The sequence below is a fragment of the Cherax quadricarinatus genome, chromosome 18 (assembly GCF_038502225.1).
Source record: "Cherax quadricarinatus isolate ZL_2023a chromosome 18, ASM3850222v1, whole genome shotgun sequence".
Classification (NCBI taxonomy): Eukaryota; Metazoa; Arthropoda; class Malacostraca; order Decapoda; family Parastacidae; genus Cherax; species Cherax quadricarinatus.
In genome coordinates this window covers 11,068,973-11,095,336 of record NC_091309.1, presented here as the reverse complement: position 1 = coordinate 11,095,336, position 26,364 = coordinate 11,068,973, and the positions used below count along the sequence as shown (strand labels likewise).

The following is a 26,364-nucleotide window of genomic DNA, read 5'->3' as shown; positions in this document are numbered from 1 at the left end:
GCTCTGAGGTCTGGAAAGTGGCTCTGAGGTCTGGAAAGTGGCTCTGAGGTCTGGAAAGTGGCTCTGAGGTGTTAAATTGACCACGAAATCCTGAAATTGACCCTGAGATCCCTAAATTCGCCCACCTGAGCCCCCGCTTCCCTTGTCTTAGCTGCACACGAGGGTGACCTCTCCCACCCTTTATACCTGTTGTACAAGAATGGTATACAGTACCGACAAGATGCAAATTAAGACACATGTGCAACATTTGGGTATCTATTGTAGACGTTTCGCCATCCAGTGGCTTATCAATACAAATTCTAGGGCATAATCTAAAGGTGAGGTAGTCAGTCCCTCAGCCTTGGAGTTGGTGTGAAGAGCACTGGAGTCTTCAAGACTACGGTGGCTACGGTAGACTTGATAGAGTACAATCATGAGAGATGTCCATTACGTACCTAAACCCATCTGTATTTTAGGTGTTCAAACACTTGAAATACAGACAGGTTTTAAGACACCCGCAATACCAACTTTTAGAAAGGTACTTACGAAGTATAGGAACTTACCAAGTTTACGAAGAACTTGCATGGGAAGTTGTGATGGAAGGAGTGTTGGCCAGACACAAGAAATTCTCAGAATAAGTCTACGTGTGGTTTACGGTAATGTAAACTCTGAAAACATTAATAATTTTAATAATTCTGGTAATAATACTAAGTAGTTTATATTAGAGATAATGGGAATGGTGCAAAATAAATTAGTCACCGAGCTATTATAAATAACTCATTACGATTGTGACCAGATATAAACATTAATGAATATGATAATGGTATACAATACCGTTAAGTTGATAATTAGACATATGTGCAATTGTTAGGTATCTTTATTCCGAAATGTTTCGCCTACGCAGTAAGCTTCTTCAGTCGAGTACAGAGGAGGCAGCAGAAGCAGTAGAGATGTGAAGACGACATAATCAGTCCATCACCATTAAAGACGTAGTTTTGAGGTGGTCAGTCCCTCAGCTTGAGGTTGAGGGACGGAATGAAGGTACCTAACTTGCACATATGTTACTTATCATCAGATATAAACATGTAACTAGTTCGTTATCACTGTAACTTGCTCAGCTATCAAAACTTTGGGGCCCAGTCCCTGGACCCATTATGTACCTTTGTAATCCTTTGACTGCCACCCACACAATGGGTATGGGGTGCATAATAAGGATATTAAATTAACCAGGAGACAGTTTCCTAACGAACAAAACACTATCACCTAAACGTAGACGTATTTAATACTGGGAAATTAAAAAACTTTATCGTCCTGTTCGTGTTCTGTTGGTCAGAAAATAAATTTAAAAGTTTAAAAATCTGTCCCCTCCATCATGTGAACTACCATCAATATTTTCTTTAGTTGACACTTTCAAAGATTTTGCGAAATTTATCGATTTATATTCCTTCTATTTCATTGATTTTTTGTTCTTCCTGGGCGAAGGATGACGCTGGTGTTTACTCACGTGTTTTTTGAAAAACGCGAGTAAACATTAGCTACTACTGCCTCTACTACTACACTAACTACTACTACCTCTACGACCACTACTACTACTGCCACTACCACCACTACTGCTGCCTCTGCCACCAGTACTACCAATACTGCTGCCTCTGCCACTAATACTACTGCCTCTACCACCACTACTGCTGCCTCTCCCACTAATACTACTGCCTCTACCACCACTACTGCTGCCTCTGCCACTAATACTACTGCCTCTACCACCACTACTGCTGCCTCTGCCACTAATACTACTGCCTCTACCACCAATACTGCTGCCTCTGCCACTAATACTACTGCCTCTACCACCACTACTGCTGCCTCTGCCACTAATACTACTGCCTCTACCACCACTACTGCTGCCTCTGCCACTAATACTACTGCCTCTACCATCAATACTGCTGCCTCTGCCACTAATACTACTGCCTCTACCACCAATACTGCTGCCTCTGCCACTGATACTACTGCCTCTACCATCAATACTGCTGCCTCTGCCACTGATACTACTGTCTCTACCATCAATACTGCTGCCTCTGCCACTGATACTACTGCCTCTACCATCAATACTGCTGCCTCTGCCACTGATACTACTGCCTCTACCACCAATACTGCTGCCTCTGCCACTGATACTACTGCCTCTACCATCAATACTGCTGCCTCTGCCACTGATACTACTGCCTCTACCATCAATACTGCTGCCTCTGCCACTAATACTACTGCCTCTACCACCACTACTGCTGCCTCTGCCACTAATACTACTGCCTCTACCACCACTACTGCTGCCTCTGCCACTAATACTACTGCCTCTACCACCACTACTGCTGCCTCTGCCACTAATACTACTGTCTCTACCACCACTACTGCTGCCTCTGCCACTAATACTACTGCCTCTACCATCAATACTGATGCCTCTGCCACTAATACTACTGCCTCTACCATCACTACTGCTACCTCTGCCACTAATACTACTGTCTCTACCATCAATACTGCTACCTCTGCCACTAATACTACTGCCTCTACCATCAATACTGCTGCCTCTGCCACTAATACTACTGCCTCTACCACCAATACTGCTGCCTCTGCCACTAATACTACTGCCTCTACCATCAATACTGCTGCCTCTGCCACTAATACTACTGCCTCGACCACCAATACTGCTGCCTCTGCCACTAATACTACTGCCTCTACCATCAATACTGCTGCCTCTGCCACTAAAACTACTGCCTCTACCACCACTACTGCTGCCTCTGCCACGAATACTACTGCCTCTACCACCACTACTGCTGCCTTTGCCACTAATACTACTGCCTCTACCACCAGTACTGCTGCCTCTGCTACCAATACTACTGCCTCGACCACGAATACTACTGCCTCTACCACCACTACTGCTGCCTCTGCCACTAATACTACTGCCTCTACCACCACTACTGCTACCTCTGCCACTAATACTACTGCCTCTACCACCACTACTGCTGCCTCTGCCACTAAAACTACTGCCTCTACCACGAATACTGCTGCTTCTGCCACTAAAACTACTGCCTCTACCACCACTACTGCTGCCTCTGCCACTAAAACTACTGCCTCTACCACCACTACTGCTGCCTCTGCCACTAATACTACTGCCTCTACCACCACTACCGCTACCTCTGCCACTAATACTATTGCCTCTACCACCACTACTGCTGCCTCTGCCACTAACACTACTCCTCTACCACCACTACTGCTGCCTCTGCCACTAAAACTACTGCCTCTACCACCACTACTGCTGCCTCTGCCACTAATACTACTGCCTCTACCACCACTACTGCTGCCTCTGCCACTAAAACTACTGCCTCTACCACCAATACTGCTGCCTCTGCCACTAAAACTACTGCCTCTACCACCACTACTGCTGCCTCTGCCACTAAAACTACTGCCTCTACCACCAATACTGCTGCCTCTGCCACTAATACTACTGCCTCTACCACCACTACTGCTGCCTCTGCCACTAAAACTACTGCCTCTACCACCAATACTTCTGCCTCTGCCATTAAAACTACTGCCTCTACCACCACTACTGCCGCCTCTGCCACTAAAACTACTGCCTCTACCACCAATACTGCTGCCTCTGCCACTAAAACTACTGCCTCTACCACCACTACTGCTGCCTCTGCCACAAACTACTGCCTCTACCACCAATACTGCTGCCTCTGCCACTAAAACTACTGCCTCTACCACCAATACTGCTGCCTCTACCACTAACACTACTGCCTCTACCACCACTACTGCTACCTCTGCCACTAATACTATTGCCTCTACCACCACTACTGCTACCTCTGCCACTAATACTACTGCCTCTACCACCACTACTGCTGCCTCTGCCACTAATACTACTGCCTCTACTACCACTACTGCTGCCTCTGCCACTAATACTACTGCCTCTACCACCACTACTGCTACCTCTGCCACTAATACTACTGCCTCTACCACCACTACTGCTGCCTCTGCCACTAATACTACTGCCTCTACTACCACTACTGCTGCCTCTGCCACTAATACTACTGCCTCTACCACCACTACTGCTACCTCTGCCACTAATACTACTGCCTCTACCACCACTACTGCTGCCTCTGCCACTAATACTACTGCCTCTACTACCACTACTGCTGCCTCTGCCACTAATACTACTGCCTCTACCACCACTACTGCTACCTCTGCCACTAATACTACTGCCTCTACCACCACTACTGCTGCCTCTGCCACTAATACTACTGCCTCTACTACCACTACTGCTGCCTCTGCCACTAATACTACTGCCTCTACCACCACTACTAACACCACTAACCCTTCCCCCCCGGTATCGGAAAATCGAAAGGGTAGATTGTAGACTTGTGAAATCATCTGCCAACATTGGAGGACCCTGAGTGTGTCCCTTTTATGTTACTGCTCCTGTGTCATTGTTGTTCTTGTTGCACTCTACTTCTTGTCTTCTTATTCCCTTCCTTTATTGTTCTTGTTTCCCTGTTTAACTGTCCTTGTTGTCTTATTTCCTTTGTTTCACTCTGTGTTCTTGTTTTCCTTTTTTAACTGCCGTTTTTGTGTTCTTACTCCATTTACTGTTCTTGTTTCCCCTGTTTAACTGTCCTTGTTGTGTTCTTATTTTCATTGTTTCACTCCGTGCTCTTGTTTCTTTTGTTTCAATGTTCGTGTGATCTGGTTCCTGTATGTCAGCCAGCGGAAGGCCTCGGTCAGATGACCAAAAGCACCAACGGCGGGTCATCATCTAAGACCCGTGTTTCCTGACAAACCTTACCTAACTTAACTCTTTGTCGTGTTCTTGTTTCACTGTCCTTGTTATATTCTTTTTTCACTTATAATGACAGTTTTTTTGTTTGCCATTATAAGCTTTTTTTTATCTAATTCAGCTTACATAGGCTTAGTATTGTTAAATTACTTTTAGGCTTTTAGTCCTTATTCTATAAATTAACTTTAGGTTAGTAATCCATATTCTTTAAATCAACTTTAGGTTTCTAACCCATATTCTTTTTTTTTTTGGGGGGGGGGTTATTCTAGGTAATTTACACTATGTATAATAATGTATTTATATGCACCTGTGCCTGAATAAACTTACTGCTGACTACACATGGCTTACAGAGGAAGGATTCTTTTCCACTTCCCCGTGGAATTATATTTATTATTACTAATATTATTATATTGTTATTCTGCAGGCATGTGTCAGTGTTGGCGCTGGTGGCGACGCTTGCAGCTGTGGTGGTGGTGGTGGTGAAGGTGCTGGTGGAACCTACCACCATCCAACCAGAGTACCCACCACCTACCTTCTCCTCCTTCTTCCTGGGTTTTGGCACCATCATGTTCTCTTATGGTGGGGCAGTCACCTTCCCCACCATCCAGAATGACATGTCTGACCGATCCAAGTTTCCACTGGCTGTTGTCATAGCATTCGCCAGTAAGTGGGGCATACATCATCCTATATTACATACACAACTCCCAGTTAAATTCATGAGATTTAACCTGTACAAAATACAAAATTCATAATTTAATTCTCAAGATTCATCATGTGCAAAATACTCATTAAATGCCCCCCCCCCCAAAAAAAAGTAATTAATTCTTCAGAACATTCATATTAGTTATCAGTTCACTTCACTCCATTATGTACCTCTGTAATGTTGAGGTACAGTCCCTGGACCCATTATGTACCTCTGTAATGTTGAGGTACAGTCCCTGGACCCATTATATACCTCTGTAATTTCGAGGTACAGTCCCTGGACCCATTATGTACCTCTATAATCTTCACTGACTACCATCCACAGGACGGGTATGGGGTGCATAAGAAAAATATTAAACTAACTGTATGTAATAATCGCAAACAAATGATACAAGATCCAAAACAGCTACAGGGGAAATTGAATAATAGCTCTAGGCCTTTTGTGTAGCAATCAGTGTATCATCAGGAGCTTGCAATGTTGCAGAAATGAGTAGGAAGTCCAGGACCTGACTAGCTTGTGCTGTTGGGTCTGGTGCAGTACTCCATCCTTGAGTGGAGGTGAGCAGACTGGGTGGGTCATTGGGCTAATCCGGGGGGGGGGTCATTGGTCTAATCCGGGGGAGATACATGGACCTGCTCTGCATGGGTCAGTAGGCCTGTTGCAGTGTTCCTTCTTTCTTATGTTCTTATGTTCAGATTTGTTTAGGGAAATGTTCTAGCTAAAATGTTCCCCTGAGCAATTCTACCTGGACTTCCTACTGATTTCTGTGACATTGCAAGCTCCTGATGATGTGTTGATTGCAGTGCGAAAGGCCTAGAGCTATCGTTCAACTTCCCCTGTGGTAGTTTTGCATGTATTTATGAGTTACACTGGGTTATTGTTTTCTATGTAAAAAAAATAATATTTATATAAACACTGGCTATGGCTACTTCTGAGTATATTGCAAATTGCAATTTCAGGAGGATTGACAGTTAATTTACGGTATGAGAGTTTCCAGAATAGACGGATTGTGAGTGTGTTGATGAGTGTGTGTGTGTGAGATTAGTGTGTTGAGTGTGAGTGAGATTAGTGTGTTGAGTGTAAGTGAGATTAGCATGTTGGGTGTGAGATTAGTGTGTTGACTGTGAGTGAGATTACTGTGTTGAGTGTGAGTGGGATTAGTGTGTTGAGTGTGAGTGAGATTAGTGTGTTGAGTGTGAGTGAGATTAGTGTGTTGAGTGTGAATGAGGTTACTGTGTTGGGTGTGAGATTAGTGTGTTGGCTGTGAGTGAGATTACTGTGTTGGGTGTGAGATTAGTGTGTTGACTGTGAGTGAGATTACTGTGTTGTGTGAGATTAGTGTGATGAGTGTGAGTGAGATTAGTGTGTTGAGCATGAGTAAGATTATCATGTTGAGTGTGAGTGAAATTAGTGTGTTGTGTGAGTGAGATCAGCATGTTGAGTGTGAGTGAGGTTAGTGCGTTGCGGGTGAGATTAGCGTGTTGAGTGCGAGTGAGATTAGCATGTTGAGTGTGAGTGAGATTAATGTGTTTAGTGTGAGTGAGATTAGTGTGTTGAGTGTGAGATTAGTGTGTTGAGTGTGAGAGAGATTAGTGTGTTGAGTGTAAGATTAGCGAGTGTGAGTGAGATTAGCGTGTTGAGTGTGAGATTAGCATATTGAGTGTGAGTGAGATTAGCATGTTGAGTGTGAGATTAGTGTGTTGCTGTGAGTGAGATTAGCATGTTGAGTGTGAGTGAGATTAGTGTGTTGAGTGTGAGTGAGATTAGTGTGTTGAGTGTGAGTGAGATTAGCATGTTGAGTGTGAGTGAGATTAGCATGTTGAGTGTGAGTGAGATTAGCATGTTGAGTGTGAGTGAGATTAGCATGTTGAGTGTGAGTGAGATTAGCATGTTGAGTGTGAGATTAGCATGTTGAGTGTGAGTGAGATTAGCGTGTTGAGTGTGAGTGAGATTAGTGTGTTGAGTGTGAGTGAGATTAGTGTGTTGAGTGTGAGCGAGATTAGCATGTTGAGTGTGAGTGAAATTAGCATGTTGAGGGTGAGATTAGCATGTTGAGTGTGAGTGAGATTAGCATGTTGAGGGTGAGTGAGATTAGCATGTTGAGGGTGAGTGAGATTAGCGTGTTGAGTGTAAGATTAGTGTGTTGAGTGTAAGATTAGTGTGTTGAGTGTGAGATTAACGTGTTGAGTGTGAGTGATTAGCATGTTGAGTGTGAGTGAGATTAGCGTGTTGTGTGAGTGAGATTAGTGTGTTAAGTGTGAGTGAGATTAGCGTGTTGAGTGTGAGATTAGCGTGTTGAGTGTGAGTGAGATTAGCATGTTGAATGTGAGATTAGCATGTTGAGTATGAGTGAGATTAGCATGTTGAGTGTGAGTGAGATTAGCATGTTGTGTGAGTGAGATTAGCATGTTGAGTGTGAGATTAGCGTGTTGAGTGTGAGATTAGTATGTTGAGTGTGAGATTAGCATGTTGAGTGTGAGTGAGATTAGCATGTTGAGTGTGAGTGAGAGTAGCATGTTGAGTGTGAGTGAGATTAGCACGTTGAGTGTGAGTGAGATTAGCGTGTTGTGTGAGTGAGATTAGCATGTTGAGTGTGATATTAGCGTGTTGAGTGTGAGCGAGATTAGCGTGTTGAGTGTGAGTGAGATTAGTATTTTGAGTGTGAGATTAGCGTGTTGAGTGTGAGTGAGATTAGCATGTTGAGTGTGAGTGAGATTAGCACGTTGAGTGTGATATTAGCGTGTTGAGTGTGAGTGAGATTAGCATGTTGAGTGTGATATTAGCGTGTTGAGTGTGAGTGAGATTAGCATGTTGAGTGTGAGTGAGATTAGTGTGTTGAGTGTGAGTGAGATTAGTGTGTTGAGTGTGAGTGAGATTAGTGTGTTGAGTGTGAGTGAGATTAGTGTGTTGAGTGTGAGTGAGATTAGTGTGTTGAGTGTGAGTGAGATTAGTGTGTTGAGTTAGTGATAAGATTTCATTTGGATTCTTAACCAAGAAGGTTAGCCACCCAGGATAACCCAGGGTAGGGAGGGTTAGCCACCCAGGATAACCCAGGGTAGGGAAGGTTAGCCACCCAGGATAACCCAGGGTAGGGAAGGTTAGCCACCCAGGATAACCCAGGGTAGGGAAGGTTAGCCACCCAGGATAACCCAGGGTAGGGAAGGTTAGCCACCCAGGATAACCCAGGGTAGGGAAGGTTAGCCACCCAGGATAACCCAGGGTAGGGAAGGTTAGCCACCCAGGATAACCCAGGGTAGGGAAGGTTAGCCACCCAGGATAACCCAGGGTAGGGAAGGTTAGCCACCCAGGATAACCCAGGGTAGGGAGGGTTAGCCACCCAGGATAACCCAGGGTAGGGAAGGTTAGCCACCCAGGATAACCCAGGGTAGGGAAGGTTAGCCACCCAGGATAACCCAGGGTAGGGAAGGTTAGCCACCCAGGATAACCCAGGGTAGGGAAGGTTAGCCACCCAGGATAACCCAGGGTAGGGAAGGTTAGCCACCCAGGATAACCCAGGGTAGGGAAGGTTAGCCACCCAGGATAACCCAGGGTAGGGAAGGTTAGCCACCCAGGATAACCCAGGGTAGGGAAGGTTAGCCACCCAGGATAACCCAGGGTAGGGAGGGTTAGCCACCCAGGATAACCCAGGGTAGGGAAGGTTAGCCACCCAGGATAACCCAGGGTAGGGAGGGTTAGCCACCCAGGATAACCCAGGGTAGGGAAGGTTAGCCACCCAGGATAACCCAGGGTAGGGAGGGTTAGCCACCCAGGATAACCCAGGGTAGGGAGGGTTAGCCACCCAGGATAACCCAGGGTAGGGAGGGTTAGCCACCCAGGATAACCCAGGGTAGGGAAGGTTAGCCACCCAGGATAACCCAGGGTAGGGAAGGTTAGCCACCCAGGATAACCCAGGGTAGGGAGGGTTAGCCACCCAGGATAACCCAGGGTAGGGAGGGTTAGCCACCCAGGATAACCCAGGGTAGGGAGGGTTAGCCACCCAGGATAACCCAGGGTAGGGAAGGTTAGCCACCCAGGATAACCCAGGGTAGGGAGGGTTAGCCACCCAGGATAACCCAGGGTAGGGAGGGTTAGCCACCCAGGATAACCCAGGGTAGGGAAGGTTAGCCACCCAGGATAACCCAGGGTAGGGAGGGTTAGCCACCCAGGATAACCCAGGGTAGGGAGGGTTAGCCACCCAGGATAACCCAGGGTAGGGAAGGTTAGCCACCCAGGATAACCCAGGGTAGGGAGGGTTAGCCACCCAGGATAACCCAGGGTAGGGAGGGTTAGCCACCCAGGATAACCCAGGGTAGGGAAGGTTAGCCACCCAGGATAACCCAGGGTAGGGAGGGTTAGCCACCCAGGATAACCCAGGGTAGGGAGGGTTAGCCACCCAGGATAACCCAGGGTAGGGAGGGTTAGCCACCCAGGATAACCCAGGGTAGGGAGGGTTAGCCACCCAGGATAACCCAGGGTAGGGAGGGTTAGCCACCCAGGATAACCCAGGGTAGGGAGGGTTAGCCACCCAGGATAACCCAGGGTAGGGAGGGTTAGCCACCCAGGATAACCCAGGGTAGGGAAGGTTAGCCACCCAGGATAACCCAGGGTAGGGAGGGTTAGCCACCCAGGATAACCCAGGGTAGGGAGGGTTAGCCACCCAGGATAACCCAGGGTAGGGAGGGTTAGCCACCCAGGATAACCCAGGGTAGGGAGGGTTAGCCACCCAGGATAACCCAGGGTAGGGAAGGTTAGCCACCCAGGATAACCCAGGGTAGGGAAGGTTAGCCACCCAGGATAACCCAGGGTAGGGAGGGTTAGCCACCCAGGATAACCCAGGGTAGGGAGGGTTAGCCACCCAGGATAACCCAGGGTAGGGAGGGTTAGCCACCCAGGATAACCCAGGGTAGGGAGGGTTAGCCACCCAGGATAACCCAGGGTAGGGAGGGTTAGCCACCCAGGATAACCCAGGGTAGGGAGGGTTAGCCACCCAGGATAACCCAGGGTAGGGAGGGTTAGCCACCCAGGATAACCCAGGGTAGGGAGGGTTAGCCACCCAGGATAACCCAGGGTAGGGAGGGTTAGCCACCCAGGATAACCCAAGGTAGGGAGGGTTAGCCACCCAGGATAACCCAGGGTAGGGAGGGTTAGCCACCCAGGATAACCCAGGGTAGGGAAGGTTAGCCACCCAGGATAACCCAGGGTAGGGAGGGTTAGCCACCCAGGATAACCCAGGGTAGGGAGGGTTAGCCACCCAGGATAACCCAAGGTAGGGAGGGTTAGCCACCCAGGATAACCCAGGGTAGGGAGGGTTAGCCACCCAGGATAACCCAGGGTAGGGAAGGTTAGCCACCCAGGATAACCCAGGGTAGGGAGGGTTAGCCACCCAGGATAACCCAGGGTTGGGAGGGTTAGCCACCCAGGATAACCCAAGGTAGGGAGGGTTAGCCACCCAGGATAACCCAGGGTAGGGAGGGTTAGCCACCCAGGATAACCCAGGGTAGGGAGGGTTAGCCACCCAGGATAACCCAGGGTAGGGAGGGTTAGCCACCCAGGATAACCCAGGGTAGGGAGGGTTAGCCACCCAGGATAACCCAGGGTAGGGAGGGTTAGCCACCCAGGATAACCCAGGGTAGGGAAGGTTAGCCACCCAGGATAACCCAGGGTAGGGAAGGTTAGCCACCCAGGATAACCCAGGGTAGGGAGGGTTAGCCACCCAGGATAACCCAAGGTAGGGAGGTTTAGCCACCCAGGATAACCCAGGGTAGGGAGGGTTAGCCACCCAGGATAACCCAGGGTAGGGAAGGTTAGCCACCCAGGATAACCCAGGGTAGGGAGGGTTAGCCACCCAGGATAACCCAGGGTTGGGAGGGTTAGCCACCCAGGATAACCCAAGGTAGGGAGGGTTAGCCACCCAGGATAACCCAGGGTAGGGAGGGTTAGCCACCCAGGATAACCCAGGGTAGGGAAGGGTTAGCCACCCAGTATAACCCAGGGTAGGGAGGGTTAGCCACCCAGGATAACCCAGGGTTGGGAGGGTTAGCCACCCAGGATAACCCAAGGTAGGGAGGGTTAGCCACCCAGGATAACCCAGGGTAGGGAGGGTTAGCCACCCAGGATAACCCAGGGTAGGGAGGGTTAGCCACCCAGGATAACCCAGGGTAGGGAGGGTTAGCCACCCAGGATAACCCAGGGTAGGGAGGGTTAGCCACCCAGGATAACCCAGGGTAGGGAAGGTTAGCCACCCAGGATAACCCAGGGTAGGGAAGGTTAGCCACCCAGGATAACCCAGGGTAGGGAGGGTTAGCCACCCAGGATAACCCAGGGTAGGGAGGGTTAGCCACCCAGGATAACCCAGGGTAGGGAGGGTTAGCCACCCAGGATAACCCAGGGTAGGGAGGGTTAGCCACCCAGGATAACCCAGGGTAGGGAGGGTTAGCCACCCAGGATAACCCAGGGTAGGGAGGGTTAGCCACCCAGGATAACCCAGGGTAGGGAGGGTTAGCCACCCAGGATAACCCAGGGTAGGGAGGGTTAGCCACCCAGGATAACCCAGGGTAGGGAGGGTTAGCCACCCAGGATAACCCAGGGTAGGGAGGGTTAGCCACCCAGGATAACCCAGGGTAGGGAGGGTTAGCCACCCAGGATAACCCAGGGTAGGAAATGTTAGCCACCCAGGATAACCCAGGGTAGGGAGTGTTAGCCACCCAGGATAACCCAGGGTAGGGAGGGTTAGCCACCCAGGATAACCCAAGGTAGGGAGGGTTAGCCACCCAGGATAACCCAGGGTAGGGAGGGTTAGCCACCCAGGATAACCCAGGGTAGGGAAGGTTAGCCACCCAGGATAACCCAGGGTAGGGAGGGTTAGCCACCCAGGATAACCCAGGGTAGGGAGGGTTAGCCACCCAGGATAACCCAAGGTAGGGAGGGTTAGCCACCCAGGATAACCCAGGGTAGGGAGGGTTAGCCACCCAGGATAACCCAGGGTAGGGAGGGTTAGCCACCCAGGATAACCCAGGGTAGGGAAGGTTAGCCACCCAGGATAACCCAGGGTAGGGAGGGTTAGCCACCCAGGATAACCCAGGGTAGGGAAGGTTAGCCACCCAGGATAACCCAGGGTAGGGAGGGTTAGCCACCCAGGATAACCCAGGGTAGGGAAGGTTAGCCACCCAGGATAACCCAGGGTAGGGAAGGTTAGCCACCCAGGATAACCCAGGGTAGGGAAGGTTAGCCACCCAGGATAACCCAGGGTAGGGAAGGTTAGCCACCCAGGATAACCCAGGGTAGGGAAGGTTAGCCACCCAGGATAACCCAGGGTAGGGAGGGTTAGCCACCCAGGATAACCCAGCCACCCAGGATAGGGTAGAAGGTTAGCCACCCAGGATAGGGTTAGCCACCCAGGATAACCCAGGGTAGGGAAGGTTAGCCACCCAGGATAACCCAGGGTAGGGAGGGAAGGTTAGCCACCCAGGATAACCCAGGGTAGGGAAGGTTAGCCACCCAGGATAACCCAGGGTAGGGAGGGTTAGCCACCCAGGATAACCCAGGGTAGGGAGGGTTAGCCACCCAGGATAACCCAGGGTAGGGAAGGTTAGCCACCCAGGATAACCCAGGGTAGGGAAGGTTAGCCACCCAGGATAACCCAGGGTAGGGAGGGTTAGCCACCCAGGATAACCCAGGGTAGGGAGGGTTAGCCACCCAGGATAACCCAGGGTAGGGAAGGTTAGCCACCCAGGATAACCCAGCCACCCAGGATAACCCAGGGAGGGAGGTTAGCCACCCAGGATAACCCAGGGTAGGGAGGGTTAGCCACCCAGGATAACCCAGGGTAGGGAGGGTTAGCCACCCAGGATAACCCAGGGTAGGGAAGGTTAGCCACCCAGGATAACCCAGGGTAGGGAGGGTTAGCCACCCAGGATAACCCAGGGTAGGGAGGGTTAGCCACCCAGGATAACCCAGGGTAGGGAGGGTTAGCCACCCAGGATAACCCAGGGTAGGGAGGGTTAGCCACCCAGGATAACCCAGGGTAGGGAGGGTTAGCCACCCAGGATAACCCAGGGTAGGGAGGGTAAGCCACCCAGGAAAACCCAGGGTAGGGAAGGGTTAGCCACTCAGGATAACCCTGGGTAGGGAGGGTTAGCCACCCAGGATAACCCAGGGTAGGGAGGGTTAGCCACCCAGGATAACCCAGGGTAGGGAGGGTTAGCCACCCAGGATAACCCAGGGTAGGGAGGGTTAGCCACCCAGGATAACCCAGGGTAGGGAGGGTTAGCCACCCAGGATAACCCAGGGTAGGGAGGGTTAGCCACCCAGGATAACCCAGGGTAGGGAGGGTTAGCCACCCAGGATAACCCAGGGTAGGGAGGGTTAGCCACCCAGGATAACCCAGGGTAGGGAGGGTTAGCCACCCAGGATAACCCAGGGTAGGGAGGGTTAGCCACCCAGGATAACCCAGGGTAGGGAGGGTAGCCACCCAGGATAACCCAGGGTAGGGAGGGTTAGCCACCCAGGATAACCCAGGGTAGGGAGGGTTAGCCACCCAGGATAACCCAGGGTAGGGAAGGTTAGCCACCCAGGATAACCCAGGGTAGGGAGGGTTAGCCACCCAGGATAACCCAGGGTAGGGAGGGTTAGCCACCCAGGATAACCCAGGGTAGGGAGGGTTAGCCACCCAGGATAACCCAGGGTAGGGAGGGAGGTTAGCCACCCAGGATAACCCAGGGTAGGGAAGGTTAGCCACCCAGGATAACCCAGGGTAGGGAAGGTTAGCCACCCAGGATAACCCAGGGTAGGGAAGGTTAGCCACCCAGGATAACCCAGGGTAGGGAGAGGGTTAGCCACCCAGGATAACCCAGGGTAGGGAAGGTTAGCCACCCAGGATAACCCAGGGTAGGGAGGTTAGCCACCCAGGATAACCCAGGGTAGGGAGGGTTAGCCACCCAGGATAACCCAGGGTAGGGAAGGTTAGCCACCCAGGATAACCCAGGGTAGGGAAGGTTAGCCACCCAGGATAACCCAGGGTAGGGAGGGTTAGCCACCCAGGATAACCCAGGGTAGGGAAGGTTAGCCACCCAGGATAACCCAGGGTAGGGAAGGTTAGCCACCCAGGATAACCCAGGGTAGGGAGGGTTAGCCACCCAGGATAACCCAGGGTAGGGAGGTTAGCCACCCAGGATAACCCAGGGTAGGGAAGGTTAGCCACCCAGGATAACCCAGGGTAGGGAAGGTTAGCCACCCAGGATAACCCAGGGTAGGGAGAAGGTTAGCCACCCAGGATAACCAGGGTAGGGAGGTTAGCCACCAGGATAACCAGGGTAGGGAGGGTTAGCCACCCAGGATAACCCAGGGTAGGGAAGGTTAGCCACCCAGGATAACCCAGGGTAGGGAGGGTTAGCCACCCAGGATAACCCAGGGTAGGGAGGGTTAGCCACCCAGGATAACCCAGGGTAGGGAGGGTTAGCCACCCAGGATAACCCAGGGTAGGGAGGGTTAGCCACCCAGGATAACCCAGGGTAGGGAGGGTTAGCCACCCAGGATAACCCAGGGTAGGGAAGGTTAGCCACCCAGGATAACCCAGGGTAGGGAGGGTTAGCCACCCAGGATAACCCAGGGTAGGGAAGGTTAGCCACCCAGGATAACCCAGGGTAGGGAGGGTTAGATAACCCAGGGTAGGGAAGGTTAGCCACCCAGGATAACCCAGGGTAGGGAAGGTTAGCCACCCAGGATAACCCAGGGTAGGGAAGGTTAGCCACCCAGGATAACCCAGGGTAGGGAAGGTTAGCCACCCAGGATAACCCAGGGTAGGGAAGGGTTAGCCACCCAGGATAACCCAGGGTAGGGAAGGTTAGCCACCCAGGATAACCCAGGGTAGGGAAGGTTAGCCACCCAGGATAACCCAGGGTAGGGAAGGTTAGCCACCCAGGATAACCCAGGGTAGGGAAGGTTAGCCACCCAGGATAACCCAGGGTAGGGAGGGTTAGCCACCCAGGATAACCCAGGGTAGGGAGGGTTAGCCACCCAGGATAACCCAGGGTAGGGAGGGTTAGCCACCCAGGATAACCCAGGGTAGGGAGGGTTAGCCACCCAGGATAACCCAGAGTAGGGAGGGTTAGCCACCCAGGATAACCCAAGATAGTCAGTGCTTCATCGAGGAACTGTCTGCCTTATTTCCATTGAGGGCCCTCAATCTTATTCCCCAGGATGCAACCCACACCAGTCGACTAACATCCAGGTACCTATTTACTTGCTAGGTAAATGGGGACAGCAGATGTAAGGAAGCGTACCGAATGTTTCCACCCGGTCGGGAATCGACCCATAAATACTCATTCTGTGGGACGATAGCGTGTATTCACCTAATTGTGGTTGCAGGGGTCAATTCATAGCTCCTGGCCCTCCTGGTGTGTGTACGGAGTTTATGTTTTCAGTGTTCGTGAGATTAGTGTTGAGTGTGTGTGAGATTCATGTTGATAAGGTAGTGTGAGACTAGTGTTCTGAGATGAGATAGTGTGTTGCTGAGAAGAATCCATAAGATTAGTGCAGATTAGGAATAGTGTGTGTTGAGACCAGTAGTATTATTAGAAGAGAGTTTTGAGATTAATGTGTTGCTGAGACAAGAGATTTGAGATTAGTGTGGTAATGAGTCTGAGATAAATATGTTGATGAATGTGAGATCGTTGTTGATGAGACAAGTGAGATTAGTAACTGATGAGACTAGAGCATGAGATTATTGTATTGATGAGATTAGAGTGTAAGATTAGTGTATTGATGAGACTAGGGTGTGAGATTAGTGTAGTGATGAGATTAGTGTATTAATGAGACTACACTGTGAGATTAGTGTATTGATGAGACTACACTGTGAGATTAGTGTATTGATGAGTCATTGTCATAAGTGTGAGATTAGCAGAGTGATGAGACTAGTGTGGGATTAGTGTATTGATGAGACTAGTGTGAGATTAGCACATTGATGAGACGAGAATGTGAGATGAGTGTGTTGAGACAAGTACAGTTGTGTGCTAGGGATGTCCACATCAAGATGTTGTGGTGTCAGTATAGGAGAACTCTGTTCAGATTGTAATGGTGTCACCTAATTATAAACAGAGACCACTTTTATCTTTAATTCCTTGTATTTATTACTCTCTCTCTCTCTCTCTCTCTCACATACGTGTTTATCTTATATTAAGTCACAGAGAGTGTGGCAAAGATGTCTCAAGAATCCCCACACCCCACTCACACCTCTCGCTACACACCCCACTCACACCTCTCACTACACACCCCACTCACACCTCTACACTACACTACCCTACACAGAGGTGTGAGTGGGGTGTGGAGAGGTGAGGAGTGGGTCTACCTGGAGGGGTCTACCTACCTGGAGATGGGTAGACCCCACTCACACCTCTCACTATACACCCCACTCACACCTCTCACTACACACCCCATTCACACCTCTCACTATACACCCCACTCACACCTCTCACTACACACCCCACTTACACCCCTCACTGCACATCTCACTTACCTCTCACTACACACTTGACTCAAATGTCTCACTACACACCCCACTCACACCTTAGCTCAGTGGTCATATCATTTGACTCAAAGGTGTAGGATCCCAGGCTCAGTACCCAAGCAAGTCTCCTTACATTCATCTACCCCATTTCACCTAGCAGCAAATCTTGCATGTAAATCAACTGTTGCAGGTTGCATCTCCATATGGGGGGGGGACTTGTGCTGAGGCTTGTGAGGGGATCTTGATCTCAAGAAATGGAACTATCCTTCCCATTCTTTCTATCAAATTTGGTTGCCTCCAGGCACTGAAAAACTCCTATAAGTTTAGTGTTTCCCCTGTGACTATAATTTACGTGGCATTCTGCAGGAAAATTTTCACTGCAGATGTATGAGTAACTCCAGTCCTGCTGGAAGTGTTCAAGTGTTTGGTGAAAGGCGCCTCACACACACTGTGTCACATCTGATGGTGAAAACTATTTGAAAAGCATAGCTTGCATATATATAACACTGATGGTGTCCCTGAAATACAATTGTCATTTAGAATAGTGGCTGCATACTGTGGGTGTTACCATAGTGTAACTATTATTTAGAATAGGGTGGCCACATACTATGGGTGCTACCAGTGTAATTATCGTATACAGTCATCATCAGTTTTGTCGAATAAAAAAAATATACAGGTGGCCCCACTTTACAGCATTTCACTTTACTGTATTTCGCTAATGCAGCAGTTTTCAGTTAATACCATTCTTTATTTATTCAGACTTCCTACAATAAAAATAAGAGTGGTACCCTGAGTTTCGTACTGCTCTCAACTCAAACAATTATGTAAGTGTATTATTGTAAGTGCTTTTGTAAGTTTATTTTTGGGGGTCTGAAACGACTAATTTTATTTACATTATTCCTTATGGGAACAAATTCGTTTGGTAACAGCACTCGAACAGCCTTCTGGAACAAATTATGTACGAAACTCGGGGTACCACTGTATTCACCAATCACTATAAGCAAAGGATGAAAATATTTTCAGGTAAGTAATGTGTGTGAAGATTGAGACACTTATGCAACATATGGGAATCTTTATTCCCATATGTTGCACATCAAAATGGTATACAATACCGACAGGTTGTTAGGTAAGACACATATGCAACAGTTAGACAACTTTATTCGAATGCGTTTAGCCTTGACACAGTAGGCTTCTTCAGTCGAATACAGAAAATAAGCAGGAACAGTAGAGATGTGAAAACGATGTAATCAGTCCATCACCTTGTATCAGTGAATTTGAGGTTGTCAGGTCCTCGGCCCTGGAGAAGTTCCTGACTATGGAACTGAACTTCTCCAGGCCGAGGGACTGACAACCTCAAATTCTACGACTACAAGGGTGATGGACTGATTACATCGTTTTCACATCTCTACTGTTCCTGCCTATTTTCTGTATTCGACTGAAGAAGCCTACTGTGTAGGCGAAACGTTTTGGAATAAAGTTGTCTAACTGTTGCATATGTGTCTTACCCATATGTTGCATAAGTGTCTCAATCTTCAACTCGTAGGTTTTTCAAACCATTCATCACAAGTAATGTGTGTACTGAATATGCATTTTTTAAGGCCTAGCTCTGTTACTCACTTAATATAGGATAGTGTAAACATGTTATCAGACTTTTATGTGCATTTGATACTGAAAAATGGCTAAGTTTAACTTTACGGCAATTTTTGCTTTACAGGAGTCGCCTGGAACCTAACCTGCTGTATAAGTGGGGTCTACCTGTATATGATTTTCAACCTTTGCCTACAGCACTGCTGGTGTTGTATGTACCTGTGGCTACACTGGGCTACCTGGAGTTTGGCGAAGCTGTCAATGTGAACATCCTTCTGTCTGTGCACGGTCCAGCAGTGACAGTGGTCAGGGTGCTGATGCTCATCAACAATGTCTTCACCTACACCATCGTGGTCAACCCACTATCACAGAACATGGAGGAGGCACTGGCACTCCCACATGGTAGGTTGGCACTCCCACATGGTGATTGTAAGACTACTTGGCTTTTCTCTCTCTTCTGGCTACTGACATTCTCCTTTTTTTTCCCCCACTTGAAATTTCTGTTTAACCTACTGATAAATTGTTGTAGTATAGACTGTTTATTATACTTATTTACTTCTTTTCTTTTTATTTTCTATGTTGAACTTAGATCTACCTCATATTAAGAATTTTTAAAATTCAGATTTAATTATCGGTCCATAATGACACACAAAACTACTTTTTTTGAGTGTCATTATTTTTTTTTCCTCAAACTTTGGTTTAAGTTTGAAGGGAACTTTAGATTTTACAGGTGATTTAGATTTTGAAGAGAAATGCTTCTATTGCTGCAGTACAAACACCATGAATTTTCCGTAAGTCTCTTTGGTTTAAAACCTGTTACATATAGGTCATTATAGATGCAATTCCTCAGTACTCTAATATCAAAACTACTTCAGCCATTAAAATATAGATCAAGTCATACCCTCAATGTATATACACTGAGGGGCAGCACACACCTCATAGTGTATATTCACTGTTTTAGCTTTGATTTTGATATGTATCAAAATCTCTAAAGTAGCAGCTAATATTGGCTATCAAAATCTCTAAAGTAGCAGCTAATATTGGCTTTTAAAAATATATACATACATTTTTTAGGCCTAGCTATATTGCTCACTTAATATAAGATAGTGTAAACATGTTATCAGACTTTTATATGAATTTGAAAGTGAAAAAATGGCTGTTTCACTTTACAGCGGTAGCCTGGAACCTAACCTGCTGTATAAGTGGGGCCCCTCTGTAAACAAAAAAAAATATATATTAGATATGTATTCTGTGTTCTGTGGAAAAATATAACACAAGGGTAACTACCTAATCATAATATAATAATAATAATAACAATGAACCATTTGTAAGGCCCATGGCCTGGTAGGCAATGCTCTCACTTCACACACTGAGTTTCCATGGTTCAATCCCCAACAAGGGTGGAAACATTGGATGTGTTTCCTTACAAGTAGGTACCTGGGTGCTAGGCAACTGGTGTGGGTCACATCCTGGGGAAGAAGATTTAAGGACCCCAGTGGAATTAAGAGATAGGCCTCCATGACACACTGACTCTTGGGTTATCCTGGGTGGCTAACCCTCTGTGGTTAAAAATCTGAACTAAAACATATTTCTTATCTTAATAATAATAATAAAATAATAATAATAATAATAATGAATATAAATAATAATAACAAATTACCTAAAGATTTGTACCTTTAAGTTTTTAGTCACATGTAAAACAGTATTTGACCATAAATTCAATGTAGGAAAATTGGAAAACTAAAAATCTTGTCAAGGTTATATACAGTGAGAAGTATACATCACTCTGTGTATGTATATACTCTCAGAGTTTACTTTAATCCCTATTTTAAGGATTAATGTAACTTAAGCTGGTTGTAAACAGGTTACATAGAGCCTTAATGACCCCTCGTGTAATCTTTAGACTTTAAAATTAATACACTAACCATTATGCTTGACATTTATATGTCTAAGTTTTAATATATTTTTAATTTTATGTGTTGTAGCTAATACATGTGTTCTATTTATTATGTATTCTAATTATAAGGTATATGTACTAAATTACATATTATAATATGTGTACTAAATATATGTCCTGGTTATATTACATGTTCTAATTTCTGACTACCATCTTTGTACACAGAATTTGGGTGGAAGAGGTGCATCATCCGAACGACCATCGTCATGTGTGGAGTTTTGGTCAGCCTGGCAGTGAGAAATTTTGGTCGAGTGCTTAATCTCATTGGCAGTGTTACTGTTCCCATTCTCACATTTGTCCTACCTCCCATCTTCTATATGAGACTCTGCGACTCTCAAGAAAATCCTAGGTGGCGTATAAGGTGTGTATTCACCTAATTGTGGTTACAGGGATCGAGCCACACACAATGTGTGTGTGTGTATGTGTGTGTGTGTGTGTGTGTGTGTGTGTGTGTGTGTGTGTGTGTGTGTGTGTGTGTGTGTGTGTGTGTGTGTGTGTGCATGCGTGCGTGCATGCATGCGCGTGCGTGCGTGTGTGTGCGTGCGTGTGTGTGCGTGTGTGCGTGTGTGCGTGTGTGTGTGTGTGTGTGTGTGTGTGTGTGTGTGTGTGTGTGTGTGTGTGTGTGTGTGTGTGTGTGTGTGTGTGTGTGTGTGTGTGTGTGTGTGTGTGTGTGTGTGTGTGTGTGTGTGTACTCACCTATTTGTACTCACCTATTTGTGGTTGCAGGGGTCGAGTCACAGCTCCTGGCCCCGCCTCTTTGCTGATTGCTACTAGGTCCTCTCTCTCCCTGCCCCATGAGCTCTATCATACCTCGCCTTAAAACTATGTATGGTTCCTGTGTGTGTGTGTGTGTGTGTGTTGCATGCATGCATATCCTCACACATGTGCTCTTGGTCCTATCACTCAGTTTGCTGCTTGCTAGATTCACTTCCTCCAAGCTTCATGGCTCCTATCATATCTGCTCTTAAAACTATGTATGGAGCCTGCCTTCACTTCTCAATCACCCTCCCTCCCTCCCTCCCTCCCTCCCTCTCCTCCTCACACCTACATGTTTGATTGCAGGTGCCAAACTAATGGGTCAAACAGCAGGGGACAGGTGGGGATGGATGGATTTCCACAACTATCACAAATGTAGGAATAGGCAAAGGTCAAGATTCAGAGGTTAGGAAAGTTAAGTGTGGAGTAACAACAGGTTGATGTGGTGTTTTGCTGGCCGAGAAATGTAGTCAGGAGATGTAAAAGGAACAGTACTATTATTCAGTATCAGGAATACTTTGAAGAGGTTATAGTTAGTTGTAGTAGTCCTAATAGTATTCAAAGATTTATTTCCACATGATACAATGTTTGTACAGAGATGAATGACATTTGATTGTGCATGCAGAAAACACATGGTTATGCAGAGTATTTTGGGCAAACTTAAGACTACATTGGCAATAATTATTATTTGCTTATATTTATGGATATTAGTAGCAGTAGTAGTCGAAGTAGTTTAGTAGCAGATGTTGTGATAGTAGTTGTAGTAGTAGTAAATATTCCCACAAAACCAAAGTACTAACCAGCTTGACTTTTGCTTGACCTATTACAGGCGTGTTGGCATCCTACAGCGGCTGCTGCTGTGGCTAGTGGTGGTGGTGGGTGCTCTCTCTGGGCTGGCTGCCACATATAGTGCCCTGCAGGCTATCCTGGCCCCTGGCGAACTCACAGACTCCTGCTTTACTTTATTCTGAGATCATGAGGCAGAGCACAGAGCCATGTTGGCACTCCTGTCACTTCAAACTGGAAGGCTGCATTTCAGGGAAAATTTAGGGGTCCTGATCTCCCCGTTGTTTATTTTTTTATCATCAGTACAGAGCTGAAAGCCAGAAATGTTTCACGGGTTAACAGTTTGCTCACAGTTGAGCTTTATCAACCCAAAGCAAAATGTAGAAACAGATAAAGCTTCTTTGGCACTGTGTTTTTTATGTAAATAGCTGTTGGGGTGGCACTTGCACAACGACTGTGAAGGGAATTTAGAGGTCCTGGTGTCCTCTTCACACTACAACAGTTTTCTTTGTAGCAATATCTTCCCCTTTGCCTACTTCCCATGTTCAATAAAGATTAAGGTGTCAGGAATCATCTTAATGAGTACAAGAATAATGCTGGGGAACACAGGATAAAGTTATCTTAAATTACCCAAACTGATTGTAAAAGACAATGAACAATTTGATAATAAAATGCACTTTAAAAATTTTGAATGATTGTTTATTAATTGTTATTGAAAAGAGAGTTCAGTTCAGTAGAAATATAAATAATTGTACACAGAAAAATTTTATTTTTCAAGTGTTAATGTTTGTTTTTCTTAAACAAACGTGGTTAATGTAGGAAAGATACTTAATGTAGAGAAAGCTGTTATTGTCACAATGATATACTGTGTAAAACTATTAATTTATAGGCTTGATGAGAAGTTTTCCAGCAGTAGGCTGAAAAACTTCTTAGCATGCTGGAGAGCTTCATAGCCTTCTGGAAGACTTCTTAGCAGGCTCAAAACATGAAATCATGAAAAACACACCCCAGAGTGAAAAACAACTCACGAATCTCTGACAACCTCTCAGTGCAGCATTGTTTAGTTTTAGATTCTTTATTTCACCATGATACAATGTTTATACAGAGATGGGTGATATTTAGGTGCATGCAGAAAGCACCTTAGTATGCAGAGCATTTCGGGCAAAATAAGTTATATCTGCACCTGTGACTATCCTTCACTACGGTCAGAAATAGGCCAAATATGCCTTTGTACTTAATCTGCTTAATTACTTATAGCTGAATAGCCATAGGTCATCAGTTATTTATGCAAGTCTCATAAATCTCACACTAACTTAGGCCACTACTAGATACTAATCCTTTTTTTTTTTTCATTTAGGCACATAACCTGGTTGCATTAAAGCAGCAGATCCTTGACCCGGTATAGGTCATCATCTGACAAAGATGTGTTAGGAGATGTTTGTCTTGTGTCCTGACAAACAAAGCATCATCAGCATCACATACAGTTTCTCCTCACTTAACGATAGTGTTCTGTTCCTAAGACCATGTTGGTAAATGAATTCATCGCTAAGTGAGGAATGTACCATAACATGCCCCAATGCCATGGCTTGATAGTGGCTCTCTTTGAATTGCAACTCATTATTGTAACTACAGAATCTCAATGTAAACTTGCAAAGAAATAAAAATTGTATTGTATTGTACTACAATGGTAGTGGGTTTGTGTCAACCATCTTTGATATTGGTTTAATGTCACCTTTGCACCATTAATAATATTTTTGGTATATTTTTTAAATATTTATAAAGTAGTTTACTGTATATTGTAATAAACAGAATAGAGGAAATCAGCTCTAATATACATTATTTAGTCATCTGAAAGTAATGCATGATATTTTTTATACATATATATATAATTTAATAATATATACAGTATCCATATTATTGTCAAAATAAAATAATGTTTAAATAAATAATTATATATTATGTGTGTGTGTATGCACATGCAAGCCATGCATAAATACATATGCACATGCAACTAGCATTTAGACATCTAAGGAGTCATTCATGGCACTATGCAGTAGAGATCAGGCCCATATTGGAGTAAACAGAACCACTGTGGAACCCCATACCTTGACAAGCTTGTTAAGAAATTAGAAAAAAGTGCAGAGGTTTGCAAGAAAATTACTCTGGAGGATAAGGGAACTCAGCCTGATGACACTGGAAGACAGGAGTAGGGGTGACATGATAACAATGTACAAAATACGTACTGAGAGGAATTGATAGAGTGAATAAGGGCAGATTGTTTGAGAGATGGGAACAGGAGCACAAGGGAACAACTAGAAGTTGAAAACAACGTGTTAGAAAGTATTTCTTCAGCCTCAGAGTAGTCAGGAAGCTGAACGACCTGGAGAACGAAGCAGTAGAGGCAGGATTAATCCATAGCTTTAAGAAGAGGTGCAATAAGGCTCTTGAAGCCAGGAGAGAGTGAATCTTGAGGTGACTAGCCAAGAGGTTAGGTCAGGAGCTGTGGCTTGACCCATGAAGCCACATATAGGTCTGCGTGCACACACACGCTATATACGTATGTGTATACATATGTATATATATATATATATATATATATATATATATATTATACAAAATATATATATATATATATATATATATATATATATATATATATATATATATATATATACTCTGCTCTTCTTATAGCACTTCTGCTTTGTAAAAACCTCTCGTAAGCTACCTTTTTCTCTTTTATCACACCCTTTACTTCATCATTCCACCAATCACTCCTCTTTCCTCCTGCCCCCACCCTCCTATAACCACAAACTTCTGCCCCACATTCTAATACTGCATTTTTAAAACTATTCCAACCCTCTTCAACCCCCCCACTACTCATCTTTGCACTAGCCCACCTTTCTGCCAATAGTCGCTTATATCTCGCCCTAACTTCCTCCTCCCTTAGTTTATACACTTTCACCTCCCTCTTACTTGTTGTTGCCACCTTCCTCTTTTCCCATCTACCTCTTACTCTAACTGTAGCTACAACTAAATAATGATCCGATATATCAGTTGCCCCTCTATAAACATGTACATCCTGGAGCCTACCCATCAACCTTTTATCCACCAATACATAATCTAACAAACTACTTTCATTACGTGCTACATCATACCTTGTATATTTATTTATCCTCTTTTTCATAAAATATGTATTACTTATTACCAAATTTCTTTCTACACATAGCTCAATTAAAGGCTCCCCATTTACATTTACCCCTGGCACCCCAAAATTACCTACTACTCCCTCCATAACATTTTTACCCACTTTAGCATTGAAATCCCCAACCACCATTACTCTCACACTTGATTCAAAACTCCCCACGCATTCACTCAACATTTCCCAGAATCTCTCTCTTTCCTCTACACTTCTCTCTTCTCCAGGTGCATACACGCTTACTATAACCCACTTTTCACATCCAATCTTTATTTTACTCCACATAATCCTTGAATTTATACATTTGTAGTCCCTCTTTTCCTGCCATAGCTTATCCTTCAACATTATTGCTACTCCTTCTTTAGCTCTAACTCTATTTGAAACCCCTGACCTAATCCCATTTATTCCTCTCCATTGAAACTCTCCCACCCCCTTCAGCTTTGTTTCACTTAAAGCCAGGACATCCAGTTTCTTCTCATTCATAACATCCACAATCATCTCTTTCTTATCATTTGCACAACATCCACGCACATTCAGACTTCCCACTTTGACAATTTTCTTCTTCTTATTCTTTTTAGTAATCTTTACAGGAAAAGGGGTTACTAGCCCATTGTTCCCGGCATTTTAGTTGACTTTTACAACACGCATGGCTTACGGAGGAAAGATTCTTATTCCACTTCCCCATGGATATAAAAGGAAAAGTAATAAGACCAAGAACTATTAAGATAAAATCAAAGAAAACTCAGATGAGTGTGTATAAATAAACGTGTCCATGTATGTGTAGTGTGACCTAAGTGTAAGTAGAAGTAGCAAGACGTACCTGTAATCTTGCATATTTATGAGACAGACAAAAGACACCAGCAATCCTACCATCATGTAAAACAATTACAGGCTTACGTTTTACACTCACTTGGCAGGACGGTAGTACCTCCCTGGGTGGTTGCTGTCTACCAACCTACTACACACAAAGTAAAAGAAAGTAAAAAAGAGTAAAAGAAAGGTGAAGAGAGTGGTGAGAGAGTGCAAAAGGAGAGCAGATGAAAGAGTGGGAGAGGCACTGTCAAGAAATTTTAATGAA

The 26,364-nt window shown here is 46.0% G+C and overlaps 1 protein-coding gene across 3 annotated transcripts in view; it reads left to right on the top strand.

The window, feature by feature from the left end:
- Positions 1–23,764, top strand: part of LOC128689204 (uncharacterized) — a 520,741-nt gene extending 496,977 nt beyond the window's left edge. For all 3 annotated transcript variants that reach the window (XM_070086181.1, XM_070086179.1, XM_070086180.1), the window contains 4 exons: positions 5,223–5,461; positions 18,790–18,993; positions 20,714–20,909; positions 22,134–23,764. In XM_070086181.1, coding sequence (XP_069942282.1) covers positions 5,223–5,461; positions 18,790–18,993; positions 20,714–20,909; positions 22,134–22,275 — 781 coding nt within the window. In that variant the 3' untranslated portion in view covers positions 22,276–23,764. The remainder of the gene's footprint in view (positions 1–5,222; positions 5,462–18,789; positions 18,994–20,713; positions 20,910–22,133) is intronic.
- Positions 23,765–26,364: the final 2,600 nt, after the last annotated feature.